Source organism: Chionomys nivalis, chromosome 13 (genome assembly GCF_950005125.1).
Source record: "Chionomys nivalis chromosome 13, mChiNiv1.1, whole genome shotgun sequence".
In the NCBI taxonomy this organism is placed as follows: Eukaryota; Metazoa; Chordata; class Mammalia; order Rodentia; family Cricetidae; genus Chionomys; species Chionomys nivalis.
In genome coordinates this window covers 54,749,966-54,777,192 of record NC_080098.1, presented here as the reverse complement: position 1 = coordinate 54,777,192, position 27,227 = coordinate 54,749,966, and the positions used below count along the sequence as shown (strand labels likewise).

Sequence of the window (27,227 nt, the reverse complement as noted above, 5' to 3'; positions counted from 1 at the left end):
GAGTTCCCGTCCTGACTTTCTTCAATGAGGAACTGTGATATGGAAGTGGAAGCCAAACAAACCCTTTCCTCCCCAAGTTGCTTTGGTCGTGGGGTTCATCGCAGTAGTAGAAACTCTAAGACAATGGTTTATGATCATCAGTGGACACTGGGGATCGAGTTTCTGTTTTAACTACTGCAGTTACCTCAGGCACCCAGATTGCATGGTTGTGTCTGCGGTGCCCGTTGATCACTATAGTGATGATCATGGCAGTTCTTGATGCTTATGAGACTGGCTAAACAAATACAGTCCAACAGCTACTGGTCCAAGGTGATGGGGGGAGGGGTGCAGCTTGACTTTAGGATGCCTAGGTCCTCTGCAAGGGACATCAGGATGCTAATTCCCTTTCTTACATCTGTGACAAAAATGCTTGATAGACGCACCTTAAAGAAGGAGGGATTACTTTTGGCTCATGGGTTCAGAGGATTTAATCTGTAATTGCTTGGACCCATGGACATAGGCAGAACAGCCTGACCACAGGAGCATGCTAAAGAAGAGAGCACTTTACTCCAAGGCTGTCTCTCTGAGACAGAGGGTGAAGAAGGGAAGTATGAAGGTATGGAGGGAGGGAGATAGGATGGAGGAAGGAAGGGAGGTAAGAAGGGAGGGAGGAGTAGAAACAAGGACAACATACCCTCTGGAATACACCCCACGCTAGCCTCTGGCTAGGCCTATCACCTCCCAAAATGCCACCACCAGCAGTTAGAGGCCAAGTGTGTGGCATACCAGCTCGTGCTGAACATTTCATATTCAAAGCATAACAAGAAATAACACACACTTAAGGTAACAGGACTAACTGGGATAAAATATACATATACACACAGGATACTGTGCTTCCACGGGACACTGTACTAGAGGCTGTGTTTGTGTGTGTATGCATGCATATGTGTGTGTGTGCATGCATGTGTGTGTGTGTGCATGATGTGTGTGTGACAGGGCTTCACACACTATATAGCTCTGGCTGGCCTGGATCTCACTATGCAGACTAGTTTGGCCTTCAACTCACAGATATCAGCCATCCTAATATAAGCAACAGCGAGCAAGACACACTGTCACAAAGAAGAATGCAAGAATTGATGCCTGAGGTTGCCCCTCTGACCTCTACACAGATACCCACACCCCACCGAAGTGCTAGGTTGCCCTCTGACCCCCCAAAAGATGCCCACACCCCAGCAAAGTTCTAGATTGCCCTTTGATTCCCCACACAGATGCCTGCACCCCACCAAAGTCCTAGGTTGCCCTGATCCCACAGATGCCCACACCCCACCAAAGCCCTACATTGCCCTCTGACCTCCACACAGATGCCCACACCACACCTCCTACCTCCCCACAGAAGAGGTGGAAGCTTTCATGAGAAGAGTTCAGGTAACCTTGACATGAAACCCATTGATTTGGACGGTTTGTCCGCAGGATCTGGCCACAGCTCACTGACAGAGATGGCCACATATGCAAGTGTCCTTGTCAAGAAGCTCGTCTGGAATATTCCACTAGAAGGAATTCCTTGCAGTAGTTCTTGGCTTGTGCACCAGGGGCTCATGCTTTATGGCCTCCATTCCCATCTATAAAAAGCAAAGTCTAGAAAAGTTCATGGTACAGGCTGAAAATACCGAACAAGGACTCAGAAAAAGTAGGGAATCCAAAAAAAAAAAAAAAAAAAAAAAAAAACACCAAAACCAAAACCAAAAACCAACCTAGTGCGTTTAAAGATCAGAGTTGGCTACATATAGGAACAGGGCAGCTACGGGGTTAGAATCGTGAGCCGGCCTCACACACCAGGGTCACGGTGCCTGAGAGGAGCATGCAGGCTCCCAGTATGGCTAGCTGTGGTGGCACCCCCAAGACCGTCCTGACTTTGCCCTGTTCCCCCCATTCAAGAGAACAGTGTGTTCAGTGAGAAGGCACCACTAACATCTACTAAGGGCTGAAGGTGCTCCCCAAAGTCATGGGTTGACTTCTCCATTGCAGCAGTACTGATGTGAGACTCTGGGGTCTGATTAAGTCACAAGGCCTCTTCCCTCATGAATGGACGGTATCCTTGTCACCAAGGAAGGTTCCAGATAGAGGTCAAGTTTCCCCCCTACTCTCTCCACTCTTTCCTTTCTAATTTCTGTCCTGGCGATGACATAAGAGATGGTCCTCACCAGCCGTGGCTCCCTAATCGGGGATTGCCCTTACTCCAGGGCTGTGAACTAAGAAGTATCTGTTCTTTGTAAAATATTCGTCTTGGGTATTTTGTTATACTGAAACAAAGTGGACCAAAAAACACCTATTTACACAAGTAGTGTAAGGAATGTTAGACAGGAATTAAATTCAAAGGCACAATCTCACAGCATCTAGGAACTCTCTGGCCCCCATCTATTCATCTTCTTCAGTGTCTTGTGGCCTTCTCAGTGTACTGACTCCTCAGTAAAGTGTGGCCTTCCTCAAGTAGACTGGGGGCTCTAGGTCAGTGTCAAAGTACTTGCCCAGCTCGTGTAAGGGTTCCTGCCTTAGCCCTGGGGTAAAAAAGAGTCCCTCAAACCGAACAAGATGCATCTGATTTTTCTTCATCACACTCTGGCAGAGCTAAAATGAGATAGCCTCTTCTAAGATACTCTGCACCCCCAAATGGAGACTCCCCATCTGACCACAGTCACCCCAAGTGGTTATTTGGACTCTTGCTGGCATAGCAGATTCAACTCAAATAGCAATGGCAAGGGAAAAGAAAACCCCAAAACTAAAGAAATCTTTAAGGCACCTTTTTGGCGACCTTGCTCTCGACCACCACTCAGATTCCATTTTGTTTGATAATCAAGGCGTCCACGCCCAAAGACAGAGCAATGTCACTCTTCTCTGTGTCTCTAGGACGTGAATTTCCACAGGCTGTCATCAACCTGGAAAACTGTTTACCACCAATCGGCAAAGCTAACTGAAGAGATCTACAAATTAAAATCAGCACTGGAATTCAAATCGAACAGCTAGCATTCCACTAAAAAACCTGGAAGGTTCTGGCTGGTAGGCACAACTGTCCCCACGGGGTTCCTCCCCTGACTCAGCTTCCAAGGTGCCCTCCAGCTTGGTAATATTCCCCTGGGTAAAACACCGTGGGCCTTTTCTTCATTCATCCCAGAGACGGGCAGGAGGTGCCCGAATAGCCATCCTCCTGACTGTACCCAAGGTCACGGTGCCCTGTCAGAAACAGCTGCATTTACCAGAACTCATTTTATTAGGAAAAAAAATGTTCTTGACAAAATAGAATTTATTTATTTAAAATAAGCAGATTCATAATGCATGTCTTTGCCATGTACGGGTCTGGATTTAGTGGAAAGTGAAGACACAAACAAAATTCCAATACTGGTAAACTCATTCTAACAAGGAGATTCTAGTTTTTGAGCAGATTAAAGAAAAAAACAATTGAAAAACATTTGACACTTGAGCTTTTCTTAATGTAAGGTACGTATTTAAATTTTTGCCGGGCGGTGGTGGCGCACACCTTTAATCCCAGCACTCGGGAGGCAGAGGCAGGCGGATCTCTGTGAGTTCGAGACCAGCCTGGTCTACAAGAGCTAGTTCCAGGACAGGCTCCAAAACCACAGAGAAACCCTATCTCGAAAAATCAAAAAAAAAAAAAAAAAAAAAAAAACCAAATAAATTTTTGCCACTACAAAGGCAAAAAGGAAACTATAAACTTGAAGATAAAGTGTTACAAACCAGGATGCACTGCTACACACACACACATACACACACTACATACATGCATGCAGGCATACACATGGGTTTGAGAGGCAAAGCTGAATAAATACATAAATCGATCGTTTCAGTTGACTTTGTAGCACTTGCTTGTGCTAAGTTTTCATCTTGGTGACAACCATATTCTAAGAAGATGCTGAAATGCCAACAGAGACCCTTTCATCTTCACCCGATACAAAGCGCTTTGCCATCAGAAAAGAAACACAGAAAATACTAACGGTGTTGCCCCTGTGACTGTCCCAAGAGCTCTTATGTATGTTAGCTCCTCATCAACACCCTAATAGAGACACCTGACCAGCACTGCACAACAGATTTGGCAAAAGCTGAAGTAGCTTAGTCACCATGGGCACATAGCCAATAGCACCTGCTCTTACCCATCTTCCCTGTCATCTCCAGAGAAGACTGCATCAGACTGCAGAGCTTCGGGCTCAGTAGGCCCAGGTGGGTCTCAAGCAGGCATGCATACATTGACAGGCTTGAAAGCAATGCAGGCACTACTGGACTTGGGGAACACTCCACGAGGCAAGGCCCAGAGCATAGCCCCTGTTCATTCCGTATTCACATCTCCCTTTGCCTGCTCCTAGACCTAAGTTTGAAGGCCACCTACTCTTTCTCCTTTCAGAAACAGTGCACATCAGGCGGAAGCTGGGCCATGAGCTCGGTTGTATTATGGACTGGCTATCAAGTTAGACTGCTAAGAAGACTCACAGAGAGATCATGTCTAAAGTTTCAGTATTTGAGAAGAGGAGGTGGGAAGGGAGTTGTGTATATCCAGGGCTTCTCAACATGTCTTCTACAGCTACTTAAACAAACCATTGATTCCATGGCCTAGAGTCTATTCCAGCCTGCCTTTGTGGCAAACACAAAGAGAATGAAGAATCCTTATACCTTCTGAGGAAGAATACATCTTAATCTTACCTATTTTAATTCTCTGATCCTATATTTCTATATCTTTGTCCTATGTAGGGTAACAAAACAGTTAAAATACCGCTAATTTGGTGGAGGGGGAGAAGTTTCATAAAATAATCCTAACCACTAATTCAGTCTGCCTCTCCACATGTATGGAGATGCATGCAATCAAAAGCAATCAGCTCCTAGTAATGAATAATACATAAGGCGCAGTGCACAGAAACCTAAACCCATTTTTCTACCTCATTCAAGCTGACCAAGTATGTAGGCAGCTTCCAAAGACTGCTGATCTCTCCAACTGCACACACCCCGACTGCTCTCCAACAAGAAACACCTCTGCATTCATCTGAGCATAAGTGGTATTTTTATAATTTTAATTCTACATTGTGTTTTACGAACAGCTCATAGGATCTGGAGGGGGGCTGGGGACATTCTCGAGCTTGAGCTTTGGTTTTATATTTCCTCAGGTAGAGAGCATTCTGAGTAGAAGGGACACATACTTAACCGGAGAAGCTAGCTGCTCACATCGCCCAAGCTGTAGGTGCCCCCTTTCCATTGCCCCTTTTCAGGTGGGAAAGAACAAATATTGAAAGGGTTATTGATTGCCTGAGGCCCACACTTAGTTGTGAAAGCCAGGTAGGAAAGGGAACATGGTGTGGCTGGGCACTGTGATAAATGCTTCTTCTCTCTCCAAACAGCAAGAGCAACTTCCCATCCTGATTCTTCCAAGGTTGCCCTTCTTTTCAGAAGAGAAACTGTCTCTGGGATCTGAAAAGGTTGAGTTCTATCTTCGCTGAAAACCCAACAGCATTTCGTAACAGCACCGTCTGTTCACGAGTAGAGCTGTACTAAAGAAATGTTTATCCTGGATCCTGGATCTGGGCCAGCTCCTGAACTCCGGTCTTCTTGTAGATCTACGTTTGGTTCATAACACACGTATCAATATCTGTGGGGGATCCGTTTAGAGACTTTTGAACTAAAATGCTAGTAAGATGTTGGTCTCCTAAGATGATGTAGACTTCTGGTTTTGATGTGTCAAGCTAACCCCACCACCCCCAAAAAGGAAGACATAGGCAAAAATTCAAGCCTTTTGAAATCATCAGAGAGAAGGAAGCCGGGCAGCACACGTGGGGTCGCATTCAAGATCCCGGAGTGGGGCAGGGTGCCGAGGCAAGGTGTTTGCTGTCTTTTTCATTTCAGAACACTTGTGAATTCCTACAACCAATAAACCAAAGCAGAAAGCAGGAGCTTAACACACTATCACCAGCTAAGGATAAAAATGCGAGTTCAAACATGGATGGTGATGAAGATTATGATGGTTTGAAGGGAGAGAGGACATGAAGGAGGAAGGTCGCAAAGGAAAAAGCCTTCTAGAAGTGAACATGTCAACGTGATCTCAGAGGTTTGGATTCAGTTTTCTTCCTCAAGTGTTGGCTGCCATGAACACCAATATTTTCATTTGAGATATTTGCCAAATATGAAGCTGTGTATACACGGATGGGAAGCTGAGAAAACAGCAGAGAGAAGCTGTTTGGAAGCTTCAGAGCAAAGAGGGATTTTTGGCAGTTTCACAATGCTGGGAGTTTAAAAAAAATGAGAGTTCAGAGCCCACCAAGGATGAGGGCCTCTGGTAAGGATCCTACTCTCAGCTGAAACCCCCGGGAGCTAAACTGCAAGAGGAGGGGAACCAGAAACAGATGAGCCCTAGGGAACCCAAAGCCCAGCTTCCTCCGGGACAAAAGGGCAAAATGATTGGCTTGCACTGCCTTGGACTTCCAGAAGAATGATGAATTCAGTCTGCAAGAAAGCAACAGTGTCTATAACTGTTTTTATTAGATTATACACAAAATTGAATAAACAAAAAAGTTGTCAGGCATGTCAGGAAATAAAATCAAATGGAAAAAAAACCAATCAAGGGACTAAAAAGATGATGGCAATAGACCCAGAGGTGATCCAGACACTAGATCCAGATGCAGTTTCTGAATCCAAGCTATATAACAGCAACAAATCACCAATTGAACTTATTCCAGGGTCTGAAACTGCCTTAATATTTGAAAACCACTTAATGTATGCACACTATAAAGGAGAAAAAACACATACTCCTATCAAATCAGAATATATATATGTGTGTGTATATATATACATACACACACACATACACAAAATGTTACATCAATCCTGAACGTTAAAACAAACAACAACTTTTAGGAAATTGAGAGGATAATTTCTTTAGTCTACTTAGTTTGAGCATCTATAGAAACATTCATAACAATCATTCTTAATAGTATGATAGCAAATCTCTCACTCACCCCCCACCAAGGTTAGTGAATAAGTAGATGTCAGAATTGCATTAGACTTCCTAGCCAGCAAAATTAAAAGAAAAAAAAGCAGCAGCAAAAAAATGAATTATAAAGAAATGAACAGATATTTACAGTTGATAGAGTTATACTCATAGACATTTCAAAAGTATGAACAGAAAAATGATATCAACAGAAAACTCCAAGTTTCTGGATACAAGATCAATACACAAAAATAATCAATAGCAGTTCTACATGGGAGCACAAACCACATACACTACATCATATTACACTACAATTTACAATAGCATGTAAACGTTCCATGCCAGAACTGAAGAAATGACTCCATGGTTTGCTGTGAAACCATGGGGACCAGAGTTAGGTCCATGAGAAAACACACTGAGCATGGTCACACATACCTCTGCAACCCCAGATCTGTGTAGGGTAAAGATAGGATAACTGGAGCTTGCCTGATGTTAGCTTTGCCAGAAATTGTGAGCTCTGGGTTCTGGGAGAGACCCCGCCTCAAAGGAATAAGGTGGAGAAAGAGAAGGACACCTGACACCTTTCTCTGGCCACTACTCAACCCTCTCCATCCACACATTCACATAGCACACATGTATGCACTCTCCCTCCCCTCTTTCCCCTCTCTATCATACACACATCTTAATGCTATTTGTACCAGAAAAAAAATGTATTTTAAGTTCACTAATTCTTACTTTAAATGTCTTCCCAAGAAACCAGTTTGACAGTACATGCTAAAGAAAGGGGATCATACCCAAAGAGAATAATAAGCAATCCCTGCCAAACAATACGATTGTGAGACAGGGAGAACATGGAAGGCCAGAACCAGCGGAGGTGAGGTGACTAACTCATGCATTGACCGGCTAGCCACACCTGGGAAAGGAAATTCTTTCTCAGAATTTCTGACTGGCTCTCACAAGAATCTCTTGGACTTCCAGGAATGAAAAATTTACTGAATAACTGTAGACAAAAAAGTGGCATAAAGGCCTCAAAATTGCCTAATTTACCAAAATATCTACTATAGTTTGAACATAATATACCTTTCACGGGGTCAAGTGTGAAGAGCTGATCCCCAGCTGATGCTGGTGTTTTGGGAGATTGTGGAACCTTTAAGAGATGAGGCATGGTTGCAGAAGTAGGTCTCTGGGATGGTCTTATGGGGCCCTGGTGTGCCCCTCAATACCATAGTCTCTCTCTGCTTCCTCATGTATGAAAATGTAACAGTCTGTGCCCCAATTTCTTCCACAGATAAAGCCACCATGCCTCCCTTGTCATGAACCTGTGGACTAAAAGAAAATCCCATCTTCCCCAAGCTGCTCTTTCTTGGCTAAATTTGGTCACCATGAAAAGAAAAGTAGCTAACGCAGATGTGATAGAAGTCCCGGTGTGTGAGTGTGTGTGTGAGTGTGTGTGTGGTTGTGTGTGTGAGTGTGGGTGTGTGAACCAACGTGCTACCATCCTGCTACTTTGCGTGGGTATGGGTGGGCAAGGGGAACTCAGAGTGACCTGTAAGTGCACTCCAAGTGTGAAGACAGGTACTGTGCACATCACACAGAAAGATTGTATCGAAGAGGCAAACGGACAGGATGATCTGTGGGAAAGTGCAGATGGTGGCACACAAATTTATCCCATTCTTCTCCTTATCTCACTTCCTCTACAAAACATGTGGATGGGTAGAGATGGGTCAAGAGAACAACTGAAGAACGGAAAGGCCTTCTGTATGAAGGCCTGAATTCTAACAGACATGCTCTACCACCAATGGGAACAGACCAGAGCATCCTTGTGACACCTGCATTTGAGCTCCAAAGATGGAGGTACGGGGCATGCTGACCTCTTCTGGGCACTTCTTGCTTATCCGAGCTTAGGAAAAAACCCCATGTCATCAGCTGACTTTTAGGAAACACAACAAACCATATTTTCATCATTAGTTAGCCTCGGCAAAACTCAAATATACCATGCTTTCTTCTCTTAAAGGCGACTTTTCCTCTCCTATTTGATGGAGCAGGGAACCCTAGCGAAAGGGTATGAAGGGAGGACCTTTTCCAAACTGCTAGCTCTATAGAAAGAGCAAATTTATGTCAGTATTACTGTAAGGATGTATTCACTTGCAGTAGCAAAATCTTGCTCTTGCTTTAAATATATTTTCTATTAATTCTTTGAGAATTTCATACATGAATATTTTGGTGATTTGAATAATTATGGCCCTTATAGGCTCATATATTTGAATGCTTAATCCCCAGTTTGGTGAACTCTTTGAGACAAATTAGAAGGATGAGAAGGTGTGGAGCATTGGAGGAAGTATGTCACTGCGGGGTGGATTTTGAGGTTTCTGTCTGCTGCCTGTGGATCAGGAGGCAGCTCTCAGCCCCATGCCTGCCTCCTACTATGCTTCCACCATGGCGGAAATGGATTAAACCTCTGAACCTATAAGCAAAGCCCCAATTAAATGCTTTCTCTTCTAAGAATTGCCTTGGTCATGGTGTCTCTTCACAGCTAGAGAACAGTAACTAACACACATTTCATAAACTCATCTTAAAACAAACAATCACAAAACCCCTGACTAACTTTTAAATTTTATTGTCATTTTGCACACAGGCACAGCATGTACCTGTGTGTGCATGCTGCATGTGTGCACCATGACATGCGTGTGCATGCTGCATGCGTGCACCATGACATGCGTGTGCATGCTGCATGTGTGCACCATGACATGTGTGTGCGTGCTGCATGTGTGCACTATGACATGTGTATGGTGATGAGAAGACAACTTTGTGGAGTTGCTTCTCTGTGTACCTTCATGTGAATGCTGGGGACTGAACCCAGGTCACCAGGCGTGAATGTCAAGCACCTTTACCTACTGAACCATCCTGCTAGCCCACCACGGAGCAAATTTTAAAAAAAAGTAATAGACATAGGGTATCCCGATGCCTGGGACTTGGTATAAATAAATTGCTCTCACTGTAACCTAAGGGTTGTTTCGGGTCTTTCCTTGACTTATATACACTTTATCTCAATACCCGTTCTCAAGCTTTGGGTCAATTACCCTGTTTCTGGAGTAAGCATCCTGTCCTTAAGAAGTCACTTGCTAGTGGTGTTGTAAACTTACCTGATCCAGTTACTTACAGAAACACATTTCTACAGCCAGTACTTGCCTTCTCGGGGGCTCTTGTCACCTCCCAATCAGCTCTTTATGTCAGAAGATGCAAGACGGCATTTCTTCTGCCTTTAGCTGAAATTCTGAGTTAGCATTTAAAAACCCAACTCCCCTCCCTCCAGGAGGCCAACTAACTACTTTGTAGCACAAACATTTGTTACATTAAGTGAATACAGCAAACGCGACAAATTGCACTTCAGAGCAGATTAGATAAAAAAGTTTCCTTTCTGTTCAGAAAAGCCTGTTCAGCCAAGACACCCCAAGATGGTACAGATGGGGAGGTCAAACCAGCAGAAGGAGCCCTGCAGCTAAGTCTGGAGGCCTCTGGAAGAACATTTGGAAGTAGCAGGAGGCCTGGGCTCCTGGCCCACAGATAAGAACACCTCCCCCACCCAACCTGGAGGCCTCCAACAGCCTGAAAGTCTCCCAGCTTTCCTCGTCTTCTCCTAGGCACACAGATTAAACACACCCAGCTGCCAATCGCTCCTGTCCTAGGAGACAAACCAACCCGAGAGTCATCCAAGGTTGGGACCGTTCTAGTTTCTGCTTTCCAGATGCACTGCTAGCCCAAGGAAGGATGTCACCATCATCCTGAGCACGTGGCAGCTGCTCCTTTTTGGCCAGAGTTCAGGATACATCTCACAAAGCTCCTGCTAGCACTCTCTTTGGAATAAAGAGAGCCCAACAAGTACCTTCAGGCTATTCTCACTAGAGAAGTGAAATGGAATATCCAGTTGGGCAGATTGAAAAGCCAATGGCTAAGACAGTCAAAGAGCCACTGAATGCCAGTTCTCTCCAGTGCATCAAAAGATGAGTACCTAGCAAGGAGAGACTTTGTTTTCCCAAACAAGATGGCTCTTGTGAAGCTACCAAATTTATGTATTTATGAGGGAAAAGCAAATGCCAAAATCTTCCTTGTTCTGAAATTCTGGTCCATTGTCTTTATACCCCAGTGCCTTACTCTTTGTTTGACTGTCCCAGCTAAAACATGACATACAGCTTTAGTGTATCTACCCAGCACCATGATGTGTTCCCAGTGCCTGGCATCTGCTGGTCCTTCTATTGTTAGGTCTCAAACCTGGAACGAAGGACTAACTGAGACGCCTATTAACATATCAAAGGGGACGCTGGCTACCAGGTTCTTCCAGTATTCTTCAGTCCCTAACAGTCTTCCTTGGCTGACTGGTAAAGAACAGGGTACTGTTCCTGTTCCTTACCCTGAATTCTCCAGATCAGGGACTAGGCTGGTTTCACTTCCTCCAGCTCCTCTGGCCCCTATATAACTCAGCCATGTTGGCTACACCAGTCTCTTGGCCCAGGATGCCACTCATGGTCTGTGGGTCCTCTCTCGCCTCCCCACCCCCAACTCCTTAGCCTGGCTCAGTCTAACCATGTTCACCCTGGACTTTTCCAGATGCTGCTGCCTCTGGCTTTGCCCTCCCTAACCTTCACCTCAACCCATACCTAGGAGCAGTCATGTCTTCCTTTTGTTTCTTTTTCAGTCATCCAGTACTGAAACCCAGGAACGGCATAAATGAATCCCAGTCCCAGGAACACGTCCATTCTGAACCAAGCTGCTGATCTGACTCTCCTAAGCTATGTATGGAGCATTTGTTTCTCCTGGCTTTCGCCGTCCACCAAATCTGACTCCAAATTCTAGAGTCCAGTATTTAAGCTACTGTCTCCCTCCACCTGCTACTCCTCAGCTACTTTGTTAAGTATGTCTCCCAGCGCTTAGGGGCTTCTAAGTCTCCCTGCCAAGGCACCCACCTGGGGACTCTCAGCTCTGGACCACTACACCCATCTGGCTATCTATGGGGAGCATCTTTATTAGATGCTCACCCATCCCTTTCCCCCAAAGCCTCAGTCTCTCACCTCCTCCTAGGAGCTACAGCCCCCACTGCAGTTCAGCCTGAGGCCATCTGAGACCTTTTCTATTATTCTTTTTTAAAGATATAAGGATGGGGGAGCAAGCCCAGTTCCATGAGGGACAGCAGTCCCACAAGGGATAGTGGCAGTAACTTGAGGCCTTGGCGGGTCACCTTCACAGGTGGAAGACTTCATGCAGAGAGAGTTTGGGCATAGAGTTTATTTAGTGAGTTATGGGTGGGGAAGGGGATAAGGGGGAAGAAGAGAGAAGCTGAGAGGGGGGGCAAGCATGGGGAGAGATAGAGGAGGAGAAGGGCAGAGAGAGCAGAAGTCATCTCTTCAAGAAAGAGACAAAAGAGAGACAGAAGAGACAGAGCCCAGGCTGGAGGAGGTGGGAGATCCCAGCGGAAGGGGAGGGAGTTAGGAGTGGGTGGGGCTTGTCTCTTAAAGGGACAGGGCACCCAGGTGACAAGCCAGCAAATTATAACATTTTCCTTGTCTCCTCCCCTAGGAGCCTCCTGCAGGCCCACAGCTTCTGCTCTCTGCTCCCTCCTAAAGTTTCCTTTCCCCACTCATAGCTGCCAGCTGTCTTCCCCCTTAAGCCCTCTTAGGTCTCTCTCCTCCCTCAGGTGGAGTTCTGAGAGCCTGTTCTCTGTCTCTCAGCTCCCTCCTGCACTCTTTCTCAACCCCCCTTGGGAGCTTATAGAGATTCTCTCCAGCAGAGCTCCCAGGGAACAGACCTGAGAGGGCCTGAGCACCAGACACGGGTGTGCCTCCAAAGCTACAGCAGCCCTTCCCAGGGCTAGCTCCCCCGCCCCCACCACAGATCTGTATATCCAGAAGAAACCAGGGTCAGTCTGGAATCTCTGGAACCTACTGGAAAGTCGACAGTCTTTCAAGGCAAATTAGATTTGGTTTCAGAAGCCAAAGGAGATTGTGGGTGCGCTAAAATCCCAGGACTCAGGAGGCAGAGGCCGGAAGACTGCCAGTTTGAGGGCAGCCTGAGCAACGCCGCAACCCTGCTTCAGAAAAAGGCCAAACTGAAGTGTCTTTGGGTCTGTAAGTGTGGGGTCTCCTCCCTTCGTGCTTATCTTTGCATTGACTTTCCAGTTGCTCTAGGCATTATCTGTGACTTAAGCTGTACCCCGTATCACGTGACTCTCCACTTCCTGTATTCTGTTCTCACCAGTGCTGTGCTAGACAAATCCCCATCTGCTCAACACACTTCAGACTCATTGGTTTCCTTTCTGGGACTACAGATTTGAATTAAAGCCTTACTACCGCATCCTCTGCCTGTCCATGCTCTGTCAGTTGCTGGCCAAGTTGTTCTTCATTGCTAGGCAACACCATGAATATACTTTATTGCAGATTTTTTTCCCCTATAAAGCAGTCACTTGAACTCATTTTTAGCAAAGCATAGTAACATAGACATACTGAAAAAGTAATCTATCATTCCCTGTGTCTAAATGGTAGTGTTTGAATGTGCTTATTCAAAGTAAACATGTATATATACTATATACACAAATACATATTTGCAGTCACCTGATTTGCAATCACTTGTAAGCATTATTCTATAATTTTAATGTGTGCATTAATTTTAGCCACCCACACATCATCAAAACTGAGGATCAAACAATAACAGGAAATAGTTTATCCCAATAAATCAATTAGCTGGTCATCAGGGATGCTTACTAAGTATTACTGACTTGCTTGGGGGAAAGACCCCTATTTAAAAAAATCTACTTAGGGGCTGGAGAGGTGGCTCAGAGGTTAAGAGCACTGGCTGTTCTTCCAGAGGTCCTGAGTTCAATTCCCAGCAACCACATGGTGACTCACAACCATCTGTAATGAGATCTGGTGCCCTCTACTGGCCCTATATATAAGGATATATGTAGGCAGAATACTGTATACATAAGTAAATAAATCTTTATAAAAAAAAAAAACCTACTTAGCAACAAAACACCCTGCCAGGTAAACAATACCCTTCAGCACACCAGCCCTTCATGTTCAATAGCCCCCTGACCGCCAGACCACCTTCCAAAGACACCGGGGGTCACGCGAGGAGAGAGGGTGAGAAGCAGGGAGCAGCCCCACCTTTGGGCTTCCTTGAGCCTTCATACCTGTGCTGATGCTCCTGTAAGACTTGGTAAATGCTGATAAGAAAAGTTTGGTTTTTAAAACTCCCCACAACACAGTCCTTGTAGACGCGGAACTCTGCAGCCGTCACCGCCTCACCCTCGGGAATCTGGGATAAGTTGAACTTGAACTCTTTGTGGTGTCGCTGGCGTGGGGAGAACTCCTTGTCGCACTCCACTATAGGGTTAAACAAGAGAGAGTGATAACTGGTGTTACTTGACCTGATGCCACGGGCTCATCTCACGACCGCTCCCCAGTTTCACTTCACAGATTACCAGTGACCAGCGGTGGATTCACGAGACCAAGGGGCTGAAGGAACACTGGTTGAACTGCTGGGCAGGTTGAGATTGAAATCCTCCCTTCTGCCCGAGATGAAGCAAAACCTTTGTACCGCGTTCAGTTTGAATACAGGAGTTTCAAGAGTCAAAGGATTGGCATGAGGTCAAGTTACTGAAAGACTCTTGGTTGCGGGTTCCCTCATTGCACCAAAGAATACGGCTGTGCAGAAAGGCGTGCGAACGAATGAAATAATGAAGAAGAACTTGCCACCCACTACACCTGCCTGAGAGTTGTTGGTCCCCAAAACAATACGGGTTAACAGTCAATGCAAATGGTTGCCCACCAGAGCAAGATGCTGAGGTGGTGGATGTGTCACGCACTCTCCCTGCAGAACACGAAGAATCAAGAGGGAACTGAGATAAAGGCCCCCTTCCTGCCTGGGAGGTCTCCTCGTGCTGGACGGTGCCTGCAGCTAGGGGAGCAGAGTCTGAACCATCCTCCTCAGCGGTGGGCCCTGACTGCCCCGCTACCAATTATACCGAGAAGAAGTGCCCGCTGGTGGAGGAGTGGCATGGCTCTTATGACAGTAGCCAGTCGCTTCCTGATTGGAAATGCAGTCCATGCCACAGGAGGGCACTCACATCTGGTCCTGTAAACCTGGCCAAAAACCCAAGACTGGGGAGGTCATGGGTCCTAGTGGAAGGCTATTGCTCTTTCATAAATAAATATGATATGCCTGTCAAATTACCTTCTAAATATTCATCCTTATTCCCATAGGTCAGCTTTGGGAAGAGAGGCTTCAGTTTGTCATGGACAGTGGGAACTAGAGACTCGGGTCTGCTCCAAGGTTGGTGAATAAGTGACTACTGAGTGCCCAACGTAAGTGGGACATCAGTGTCTGTCACCACATCCAAGGCTTGGGGAGCACTGAAGAGAAGGCAGAGCCCAAGGGTGGGGGGACTGGTTTAGAACGCTGTCTCCTGGGCACAGCATGTGGCTGCACACATGAACTCAGAGCACTGTGACAGCCTGCCGATGGCCCTTGGACGACTTGGCCTGGTCATGGAAGGTGTAGAGACTTATAAACTGCCACCACCCCCCCCCCGACACACACACACACAACACCCTGACGATCTACAGGCTATTGGCAGTTGCTGGAGGAAGGGGGGACATTATCTTCTATGGTGTAGCCATTGGTGAGGTACCTCTGCTCCTATAAACAACCTGCTACTATGTTTGACGGTTCACTGGGTGTCAAGAGACAGGAAAGCAGAGCTGCTGGAAAGGTGGAGGGGGAGCATAAGGGGAACATGAAGATAGTGAGGGGTTATGATCAGAGTATTGGAGAGGTCATCAGGAAATCCATCATTACGGATAATTAATACATGCCAATGACTTCCTGGCCCTTCTAGCCTTTTCCTCCCTGTTGCTTTTCCCTCCCCAGTTTTGTTCTTGTGTCACCATCCATAGATGACATGAAAAGAGGCGCCCTGAGCTAAACTTGGGAGCTGGGCCATGCGTGGAGGACAGGCAGTGCATCTCCCGTCTTGCCGCTACAGAGGTCTCCACAATTTGCTTGCTGTTCTATGACAATATTTGTAGAACATTAATTTGCTATTTGACAACTCCATGCATGTAAATAATATATTCTTACTCCCACCCCACCCTCTCATCTCATTCCACCTATGTCAACACGTCTAAATCCCTTTTCATGTCTTTTTGTCTAGGGATCTACTGAGTTTAACCGGGGCCATCTGTCTAGAACTATCCACTGGAGGCGAGTGTCAGTAGACTTTTCTTGAGGAGCCTAGGGTAAAGTCTCATCGAAGATGATCAGACAGCAGAAGAGGGTGTGAGATTCTCTGAAACTATGGTACAGTCATCTACACAGGCAAAACACTCCAACATTTAAAAATAATTTTAAAAGATTTAAGTAAATAAAAATCTATTGGTTAAAACACTCCAACATTTAAAAATAATTTTAAAAGATTTAAGTAAATAAAAATCTATTGGTGGGAAGATTTGAAAATGACACCGACCAGATCTACAAGAGACTCCGAGGAGTGACAGATGGTTGTGAGCCACCATATGAATGCTGGAAATTGACCCAGAGGCCTTAACAGCTTCATCTCCCCTTTTCAGTCCTTTAGGAAAAAGCGCTGGCTTCAGGAAGAGTCAAATGAGGTCTCAGCAGAGAGGAGATGATGCTGTGTCCCCAGTGTGATGGCAGCTTTGCTAGTCAGTGACTGAGGATGAAAAGCAAGATTGTTGAAGAGTTCACACAAGGACGGCCACACAGAAGGCGGATCACCTTTCCTTAAAGCTGATCTGCCTCCTAAATTTGATACATTATCATTGTCGGTTAAAGAGGAATCAAATCTGATTTCTCAAAGAGATTTTCTTGAAAAAGAAAAGTCACACATCCTTTCTATAGGACCTTTTAGATACTAATTTAATATAGCTAAATGGAAATGAGTTTCTTAAAGATTCCTTAGAGAGCACGCACAAAAATTCTCCAAAGAATCCCTTCCATCTCTTACTATGAATAGAAAAGAATTACATACATAAAATGGAATACAAGAAAGTAAGACATTTCCATTGCAAGAAGTAGCGGGACCGACTGTGTGCAATGAATGGGAAGTGTGGCAATCAGTCCTTGCTGAGGACACCACGTCCGACAAGCCACCTCCAGCTGCATTTGTCACCTGCTCTTGCCTGCGCACTCTGGCACTGGTGAAGCTGAAGCTATGTCTACGATGCTGCAGGCCCTGAGCTTCCTCACATGCCTGTAGGGGGAAGACAGCTGCCGTGTAAGAGGTCTCATAGCCTGACACCTCCCTGTTAGGAGGAAGTCCAGACCAGGGCAGAAGGACATGGAAGTGTGAGAGGGGAAGAGAGGAGTAGAAATAATGGAGAGAGGGAAAAAAGGACAACTGTCCAACCATATCACGTTAATTTATTTTTAGTTTTGAGGTTTCTTAAAAGATGTATTTGTTTAGAGAGAGATGGGGGGGGAGTGTGTGTGTGAAAACATGTGCAAAATGTGTATGCAGTACCAGAGGTAGCCAGAAGAGGGTACCCTATCTCCTGGGACTGAAGTTAAAGGTGGCTGTGAGCCATCTAATGTGGGTGCTAGGTATTGAAGCTGGGTCCTCTACAAGAGCAGCAATGCCTTTAAGTGCTGACCCATCTCTTTAGCTAAAGCTTTTTGTTTTGGGGTTTTTGTTGTTTTGTCTTCGAGACAGGGGTTCTCTGTGTAGCTTTGGAGCCTGTCCTGGCACTAGCTCTGTAGACTAGGTTAGGCTTGAACACACAGAGATCTGCCTGCCTCTGCCTCCCGAATGCTGGAATTAAAGGTGTGTACCACCGCCACCTGGCAGGTTTTTGGTTTTTGAAACAAGGTCTCATGCAGCTCAAGACAATCTCAAACCTGCCATGTAGACTAGGCTGGCCTTGAATGACTGATCCATCTGCCTCCACCAGGGCTGGGGTTATAGGCATAAAACCATGTCCGGTTGAGGAAGCCATCTTAGACATCTAATTCATTGGGGCTTTGGAACAGTCCAAGCATAGCCACCAGCTGACATGAGAAACCTCGAGGAAGAGCCATCTTGAGGAACTCAGCGACTTCAAAGGACTGAAAAGTCACACTGCACTGCTGCTTCTAGCCACTACATTCCTGGAGATTTGTTTGACAGACCACTGATATAAGAAAAGGAAAATGGATAAAAGAGGCTAAGAAAGGAAGGAGGAAAAGACATAGGATCATGCTAGGAAGGGAGCAATTGCATGTAATTCTTACAGCGGAAGACTGCCCAACACTGGGAGACAATGTGAGGGGCTGAGGAAGAATCCTGATAGAGGCAGGTGGGGTTCATCTTTAATCAGGAGGAAGAGACTAGAGGACCCCAAATTTAAGAACAGCATGGAGAGAGAGGACTCAGTTGACAAGTGCTTGCCAGGCAAGCTGGGGGACTTGAGTCTGGTCCCCAGGACCCACACATTAGGTGAGGAGGTCTGCATCTATGCAATCCTGGCACGAGTGGAAATGGGATAGATTCCTGAGGCCTGCAGGCCAGCCTGTTCAGCCAAATAAGTGAGTGCCAGGGACAGTGAGAGACCCTGCCTCAAAAGAATAAGGTGGAAAACAGCAGAGGGGAACACCCAAGGCTGATCTCTGGTCTCCATATACATCCACACACGTGCAAACGCGCCCACACGTGCAGACATTCACACACAGTGTGAGCTACATGCTTAGCTCACAAAAGAAGAGGGGAAAAAGGGTAAAGAATCTGGCAAGTTCTCAAAGACACAAAAAGATGCTAGACACGAGAAAGTATTGCTTTGTTACAGTGTGAATTACAACCCCCTGCCTTCCAGGGACATTTTCCCTTCTAAGACAAGGTGGAACATTCTTTTATCCTCTTTGGAGGAGAGTCAGTCTCTACAGCCCTGAGAGGCACTGGGTGAAAGATGTCTACCTTCCTCTCTTCCTCCCAGGATGCAGAGCCATCATCACTGAGGTTGCTTTCTCACACCACAGGGTGAGGGCTGTTGGCTCACAGCGGCATACGACATAAATACACTTAGGTTAGATGCCTCCAGGTGAACCCGAAGACCATATAATGGTACAGTTTGAATGTCCCATGTCCTCTTGGGCTCACTTGTTTTAAGACACAGTCTCCAGCTGACAGCACTGTTTTAGAAGGATGCACAGCCTTTAGGAGGTGGAGCCTCACTGGAGGAAGTGGGTCCCCGGGATTGGATTTTAGAAAGTTTCTTAGCCTGGTCCTACTTCTGGTCTAATTCCTGCTTCCTGACTGTGGATGTGAAGTCACTAGTAGCTTCAGGTTCTGGCTGCTACCGAGCCATCACACATTCCTGCTGCCGCGATGTCTCTGCCACCATGGACTGTATCCTGTCTTAATCCTTGAGCCAAAATAAACCCTTTAAGTTGCAATGTGAAATCTCAGCTTCCCCTTTTTTTTTCCTTATGTGACAGTACGGTCGAGCATCAGTTGAGTGGGGATAGCATTTCCTGAGATCAGGTGAGACCACTCTTCAGTATAGCCACAGACATCGGGTAATGGACACAATAAATGCTGTGACATTCACAGGCGGTTATTTGAGAATCCAGCCCTCTGCATTCAGAACAGGCCCTTGCTGAGTCCCTAGATAGTGCCAATTAATACTTCCTGCAATTTAGCTTTGTCTTTCAGGACAGAATACTGTACCCAGAAGGGGGCTTGTGGAGTCACATTCTCCTCCTCTCCAGTAAAATGCTGCTGCTTTCTCCCGGGGAAGCACTTCCAAGAATTTTTACTTCAAGGACCAGTTAAAGCCTTTTTTTAGGCAGTAATGACCTTGTGCGAGGTCACCTACTCTCTCTCTTTGTCCTTTGTAAGGTCGGTGAAAACAAAACAAGGCACTGTGCTCTTCTTCATTTGTTTAAACCCTCAAACAGAAAGAACGCGACTGAAAACCGGAATTCCACCCTTTAAACGGAACGCATTTGGTTCCCAGAACTCACTTTAATCTCTGTTTGCCTCAGATTCTACCTGCTTAGATTTCAGACTGACCCCGGATCATCATTACCCTAAGGACAGAAATGACAGATTTAATGACGGTGCAGCTCGGGGAGACAGGCACGGAAGCAGGGCAAGAAACACCACCTTAAGCCTAGAACTTGACCAGCGCCACTGCACTCCTGCCTGGTCCATCCCCACCTCTGCCCCATAGAGCCTCATGCATGAACGGTGTACCTATCATGCCTTGCCTCTTAAAAGATGAACACTTCTATTACATGTATGTGAATCACTGTGATTCATAGGGTTTCGTGTTTTTTTTTCATAGGGTTTTGTGTTTTTCTTTTTCCCTTGATGTTTTTCTTTTCCACTTAGAGGCTGGGTGGAAACTGAGCAGGCACTTAGGAACACAGGACAGGCATGTTCCCAGGGAGAGGGCAGATGGTTCCTGCAGATGTCCAGCTGCTTGTCAGCTGAGAAACAGGGCTGCAGATCCCCAGGTGGCCACAGCTATTCTGCAGGTCCAGTTGAGTGTCCCATCTCCCTTCTTCACCCTTACTTTGGGTGGATCTATTAAAAACATGGAGATTACTTACAAGAGCTGGCACAGATGTGGAGAAAGTGGACTCTTGTGTGTCACAGATGGTACAGCTGCTGTACAGAAAGTATGATAATTCAGTATGCTCATTGTGGACTTTCCACAGGACTAGTCACTGTCTCGTGGGATATGTCACAGCCATGCCATAGAAGTGGTGTTCCTAACAGTCCAAAGCCAAAAAAGCAAGGCAAGTGTCCATTGATGAACAAAACACGGTGTGAACCCACAATAAAATATTCTTTAGCTTTCCAAGGGAAGAATGTTCTCACAGACACCACAGTATAGATGAAATCTTAAGGCATTGTGCTACGTGAAATAAGCCAGACACAAATGGATACATAGTGTATAGTTACATTTATATGATAGCTTAGTTCAAAGAGAGAGAAAGTAGAAGGCTGTTACCAGGAGTGAAGAGAAGGGAAATTGGAACGTAGTGGTCAGTGAGTAGAATTGTAGTTTGGAAGATGAAAATGTTCTGGAGATGACTACAGAGCAATAGGAATGTACTTGATACCACAGAACTGCATGCCCAAAGGCTGTGGAATATTCCTTTACACTGTGTAAATATATGGGTCCGTGACTGGTTTAATAAAGAAGCTGGTTGGCCAATAGCTGGACAGGATAACGTTAGGTTGGAGAACCAGACTAAGGACAGTGGGAAGAAGGGCAGAGTGAGAGGAGTCACCAGCTGGATGAAAAGGAAACAGGACATACAGGAGAGGGAAAAGTCATGAGCCTCAGGCAGCACATAGATGAATAGAAATGGGTTAATTTAAGTTGTAAGAGCTAGTTAGTAATAAGCCTGAGCTATCAACAGAGCATTTATAATTAATAGTAAGTCTCCTGTGGTTATTTGACAGTAACTGCTGAGACACAAAAAAACTCTGTCCACAAAAGGCTTTTAGATTGTGGGGCTCAGAAAATGGCTTATTCCTTAAGAGTGCTTGCTACTCTTGCAGAGGACCTGGGTTTGATTCCTGGCTCTCTCAAGGTGGTTCACAAGTACCTGTAATTCCAGTTCTAGGGGAACTGATGCCATCTTCTGGCCTCTGCAGATATCAAGCATGTATATGGTACATACATACATACATACATACATATATATATATATATATATATACACATACATACATACATATATGCGCTCAAACACTTAAACACACAAAAAATAAAATTGGACACATCTTTAAAAATGACAAATTTAGGCTACTCATATGTTTAACCACAATAAAAATAGCCTACTAAAAATAAACACTATGTCTATCACATGATCAGACCCAGCTAAATTAAAACATTCTTTACTCTCTCTTAGGATAACCAATCAGTCAAGTTTTCTGAGACATTTCAAAAATGATTTTTCTATATTTGGCTTAATGGAATTGGGCTCTCAGTTGAGTTCTTTCTTTCCAATTCATTGTTTTGCCTTTGATTCATTTTTAAAAGCTAGTTAGTCAGACATATGAAAAATTCCATTAACCCAATTTAAAAAAAATAGAGCTAGAAACATGAATGACAACATGAGAACCACGCTCTTTGAAACAGTGTGGATGAGTCTCCTTTTCAGTGCAGCATTAGAAGCTAGGTCAGGGATATACGAAGGACAGTGGAGTTAGAGACGTGCTCCACACTGCTGGATCTAATGCATAGCTCAGGCTGGCCTCAAGCTCAGGCTAGGGATCCCCTGCCTCCACCCCGAGTGCTGGGGTCCACCACACCCAGCTTTGTTTGGAACTTCTGCGGTGTGTTCATGAGAGGCCTGGATACCCTCTCGCATAGAGTATGCTCTTGGATTTTTCCAGGGACGATCGCTCTCTTCCTAAGAACTGATCTATGTCTCAGAGGTCTAGCGGCTTATCTACAGACCATCTCATTCTGATCATATTTTTAGGGAAGGTTTGTGTGTGTGCCTGATTGTGTATGTGTGTAGGTACCTGTGTGCATGCGTGTGAAGGCCAGAGGACAATCTTGGGTGTCACACCTCAGGAGCTGACTATCTTGGGATTTTTGTTTTGTTTGCTTGTTTTTAGTTAGGGTCTTTCAACAAGACCTGGTGCTCACTGATAAGCCCACTGTCTTAAAAAAAGAAAAGAAAGAATTTCAGAACTGTTATTCATTCCCAATTTCCCCTTCTTCACTGAACCTAATTAAATGTTATTTTTCTTCTCACTGTTGCTTAATTGGATTATTAAAAGGTAGTTCAAAATGGATATTTTTCCAAAAGGCATCTATGTCTGAATTATATCTACTTAAGTTGTCTGTCTAGAGAGGGGCTGGGAAGAAGTCCCAGTTGGTATTGTGCTTGCTATGCTCCTCAACTCCACACATTAGGCCCTGTGCTAGATGCGTCTCTCACCCCCTTGTTACTATTCACAGTCTTGGTCTGGTCTCTGCTAGGCACGGGAACACGTATCCACAAATCTCAGAGCCAGGGCAATGGAGGCAGGTGCATTTCTGGGGCTCACTGACCAGCCAGCCTACCGGCATTAGAAAGATCCAGGCCAGCGGCAGGCCAATCTCATAAAACAAAAAACGACTCCCAAGGTTGTACTCCAGCCCCCACAGATCTACCCGGCCCCACACCCTCACCACCACCTTGCTGTCCCCCACGTATGCACCTACACATGTACATACATGTAAAAATGGTTTAGAAAAATATAGAGATAATGCCCATTTCAAATGAAAAACTCAGAGAGAAAAGGAAATGAAAAAGAAGGGAAAGAAGAGAAAAATTCGTTTAATGTACAATCACACACAGTACTCCATCACTAACTGGATTGGGTTCCTGGGAACCGAACATGGGGCCTCATGCATACAAGGTAAGAATTCTACTGACTGAGTCATATACCAAGTCATTTATTACTAAAAAGAAAAAAAAAACCCAACCATTTTCACGCCCAAATGTAGGTATTAATGTCATTTAGGTCCAGAACATTCTCGGTAGCTTCATATTTGTGTCTCACTAGGGAAATAGCAGATCTCAGCTGGCATCTGGGAGCACATTTGGCATTTACCAAATGCAGATCAGGAAGTCTCGGGACACCACTGATACCAAGTGACTGCATTTTTTTGCCCACTTACAAGGACTAGATAAAGCAACCAGGCCACATTTAGTACAATTCAATATGCACAGTATGCACTTTTGTATTCCACAAGTGATAAAAAAAAAAAAAATTCACCTAAGAAGAAAAGCAGATTCTCTCCCAGCCTCCCCTCCCCCACTTCCACAGCAGGGCAAGGCTGGGCAGACAGCATGTCCTCTGTGAGGGAGGGAGGGAGGCGGTTAAGCCTGGACTCTGGCAGCTTTGGAGCTCAGGGAGCAAGCTCAGGCCTTGCAGAGTGCTTCTCTCCCTGGGGTTACCCAGCAGCTCATGCACCAGTGGATCCCCATTTTCCATCACTTCTCAAAACATCTATCAGCGTCATACCTCTGCTTCATTTTCTGTATCGTCTCCTTCGAAAACGACAGCTAGACACATGGCAGACTGACATTTCTCATCTCTTAGTTCCTTATTTTTAAAAAATCTTGTCGGTAAGTGAATTATTTCTTTAGGTCTATTTACAAACTCATCAATACTCCCTTGTGTTGTTTAATATAATACATTATTTTTCATTTCTAATAACTCCGGTTGTCAATATTGTTGGGTTTGTCCAGTCCTTTTCAATTGCCCTGTGATGCTATCTTCTCTTTCCATTGCAGTTCCCATGGTTTCAGTCTAACCCAGGTTTAGTCTCCAAATTCCCCAGGACAGCTGACCAGCTTCTCCTCTCTGATGCTCTCAACTTTGGTAGTGTGCCTCCTTGTGTGTTTGGGGGTTTGGGGTTTTCAAGTTTTGGGTTAGAAATTTTCTGTGAATATTAAAATTGATGTTTTTGTTGTTCCTCACAAAATGTAGTTTTCCATTAGGAACCACCTTATTGCCCAGGAGTCCCAGAATGCTGTGTGACCCTCAGCAATAGCTCCAGGCTTTGTCTTGAGCCTAAGCTGGTCTCAGGCTTCGCAGCAGTGCCAGACTTTGCTCTTGTGGAAACCTGGGCTTTCTGGGAACCAAGCCTGGTCCTCATGCCAGTGAGGACCTGAGCCCTTGCTTTTCTTTATCTTGGATCTGACAGCATGTCAACAGGGGGCCCACAGATTGCCCTGAAAACTTCCACATTTTGAAGTCTTATCTTTTATGTTTGGAAAACAACCTTTGGGATGCATCCCTCTCAAATCTCAAGGATGTTGCAAAAACAGCTTAATGTCTGAAGTGTTTACAAAGCAGTACCACAGGCTTATCTTGTCTGTCCTTTAAACAGTCCCTGAAGGTAGGCAAAGCAAATACTAGCTACCACTGCCATAAAATCAACAGGAATCTAAGGTCAAAGGCCACTAATATTTACTATTTCAACTGTTCTCTTTATGCTCATCCCTCCAGTGTCTCTCAATGCTCCCCACTGTCCCCCATCCCTCCCCACTGTCCCCCATCCCTCCCCACTGTCTCTCCATCCCTCCCCACTGTCTCCCATCCCTCCCCACTGTCTCTCCATCCCTCCCCACTGTCTCCCATCCCTCCCCACTGTCTCCCATCCCTCCCCACTGTCTCTCCATCCCTCCCCACTGTCTCCCATCCCTCCCCACTGTCTCCCATCCCTCCCCACTGTCTCCCATCCCTCCCCACTGTCTCCCATCCCTCCCCACTGTCTCCCATCCCTCCCCACTGTCCCCCATCCCTCCCCACTGTCTCTCCATCCCTCCCCACTGTCTCCCATCCCTCCCCACTGTCTCTCCATCCCTCCCCACTGTCTCCCATCCCTCCCCACTGTCTCCCATCCCTCCCCACTGTCTCCCATCCCTCCCCACTGTCTCCCATCCCTCCCCACTGTCTCTCCATCCCTCCCCACTGTCTCTCCATCCCTCCCCACTGTCTCTCCATCCCTCCCCACTGTCTCTCCATCCATCCCCACTGTCTCTCCATCCCTCCCCACTGTCTCTCATCTCTCATTCCTCCCCACTGTCCCCCATCCCTCCCCACTGTCTCTCATCCCTCCCCAATATCTCCCTCCATTCTGCTGTCCTTCCTAAAAGAGTATGTTTTATTCCTAGGTACCTTTATTCCCCCAGGCCCCTCCATACCAGCTCAGCCCCAAAAGGTCCCATCACCCCCCAGTAGAGCTAGAAGCCGACAACCAAGCCCTAGCAAAAGACTTCTTTTAGAACTTTTAAGTTTTATACATATTTTTAAATCTAAACCACACACTGAGTGGCTTGCAGACCATAAGAATTTATTCCCCGCAGTTACAGAGAGATGTCAGAGGGCCAGGATCAAATCAACATATCCAGGGATTGCTGAGGGCCTGGTTCCCACATGGTATCTTCTTACAATGTCCCTGCATGGTTCTCAAGGCAAGGCAGCACTCTGGGGCTCTGTGGTTTTGATGGACTGGAACCAGGGATTCAGGTATGCTAACTAACCATGTACATCACTAATCTATACTCTCAGTCCCATGCAACCTTCTTAAAAAAATATTCTTATTTTTAATTATGTGTGCACGTGTGTGTCAGGGGGAAGGCTTGCGTACACGTGTGAGTCTAGAAGAGGGGGTTAGATCTCCTGGAGCTGGAGTTATAGGCAGTTGTGAGCCACCTGGTGTGGGTGCTATGAATTGAACACAAGTCCTCTGGAAGAGCAGCAAACAGTCCTACTGCTGAGCCATCTCTCCAGACCCATGGAACTATATATATAAATATAAATACTAATCCCATTTGTGAGGGCGCTGGCCTGAGGAGCCAATTACCTCCAAAGGCCCCACCTTCTCATGCCATCAGTACTTATCAGGTCTCGACAAATGCATCCGGCAGGGAGAGGGGCCACCAGCATCCAGGCTATTAAAGTAATACAGTGCTCTTTTCAATCTTCCTGCAAGGGACCGGAGAGATGGTCCTGTGGCTAAAAGCTTGTGCTGCTCCTTCAGAGAACCCAAGGTTTAGATCTCAGCACTCACGTCGGGCAGTCCATAACTATCCATAATTCCAGCTTCAGGGGAGCTGATGGCATCTTCTGGCCTCACTGGGCACTGCACTCACAAGTGCATAGCACACACAGACATACACATGCACAAAACTAAACATAATAACAATCAATACTTAAGTCTCCCTTTAAGACTGAATCCCAGGAAGCCTTCTGCTATAATTTCAATCTTAAGTTCACCCCAAAAGTCTAAGTGTTAAAGACTTGACCTTGGCAAAGTATTGTTAAAAGACAGTGGAATCAATACAAGATAGACCAATGGGAGGTCTTAAGTCACTGGGTGTCTGGCCTTGAAGAGGAGAACAGAATCTGTATAAGTTTCTTTTCTCACCACTATGACAAAAGGAAGGGAGAAAGATATTTATTATGGCTCATTATCTCGAAGGCATGTGTCCATCATGGAGGGGAGGATGTGATGGCACATAGCAACTCAGAGCATGGTGGCCAAGGAGCAAAGAAAAGGAGCCAGGAAGGGCCAGGGAGAAAACACTTCCATGATCAGCGCCCAGTGGCCTACTTCCTCCAGCGAGGACCAAGCATCCAAACACGACCTGCTGGGAAATATTTCATATTCGCGCCATCACGGGATCCCGTGTGTCTTTTGTCTCTAACACCCATGGGATGAGCTACTGTATTCTGCTGTGTATTTCTCTCATGAAAAGC

The 27,227-nt window shown here is 45.7% G+C and overlaps 1 protein-coding gene across 1 annotated transcript in view; it reads right to left on the bottom strand.

Moving 5' to 3' along the window:
- Positions 1-27,227, bottom strand: part of Bmp6 (bone morphogenetic protein 6) — a 148,570-nt gene that overhangs the window by 18,096 nt on the left and 103,247 nt on the right. Inside the window, exon 2 of the mRNA XM_057787972.1 lies at positions 14,139-14,331. Within this exon, the coding sequence (XP_057643955.1) occupies positions 14,139-14,331 (193 nt within the window). The remainder of the gene's footprint in view (positions 1-14,138; positions 14,332-27,227) is intronic.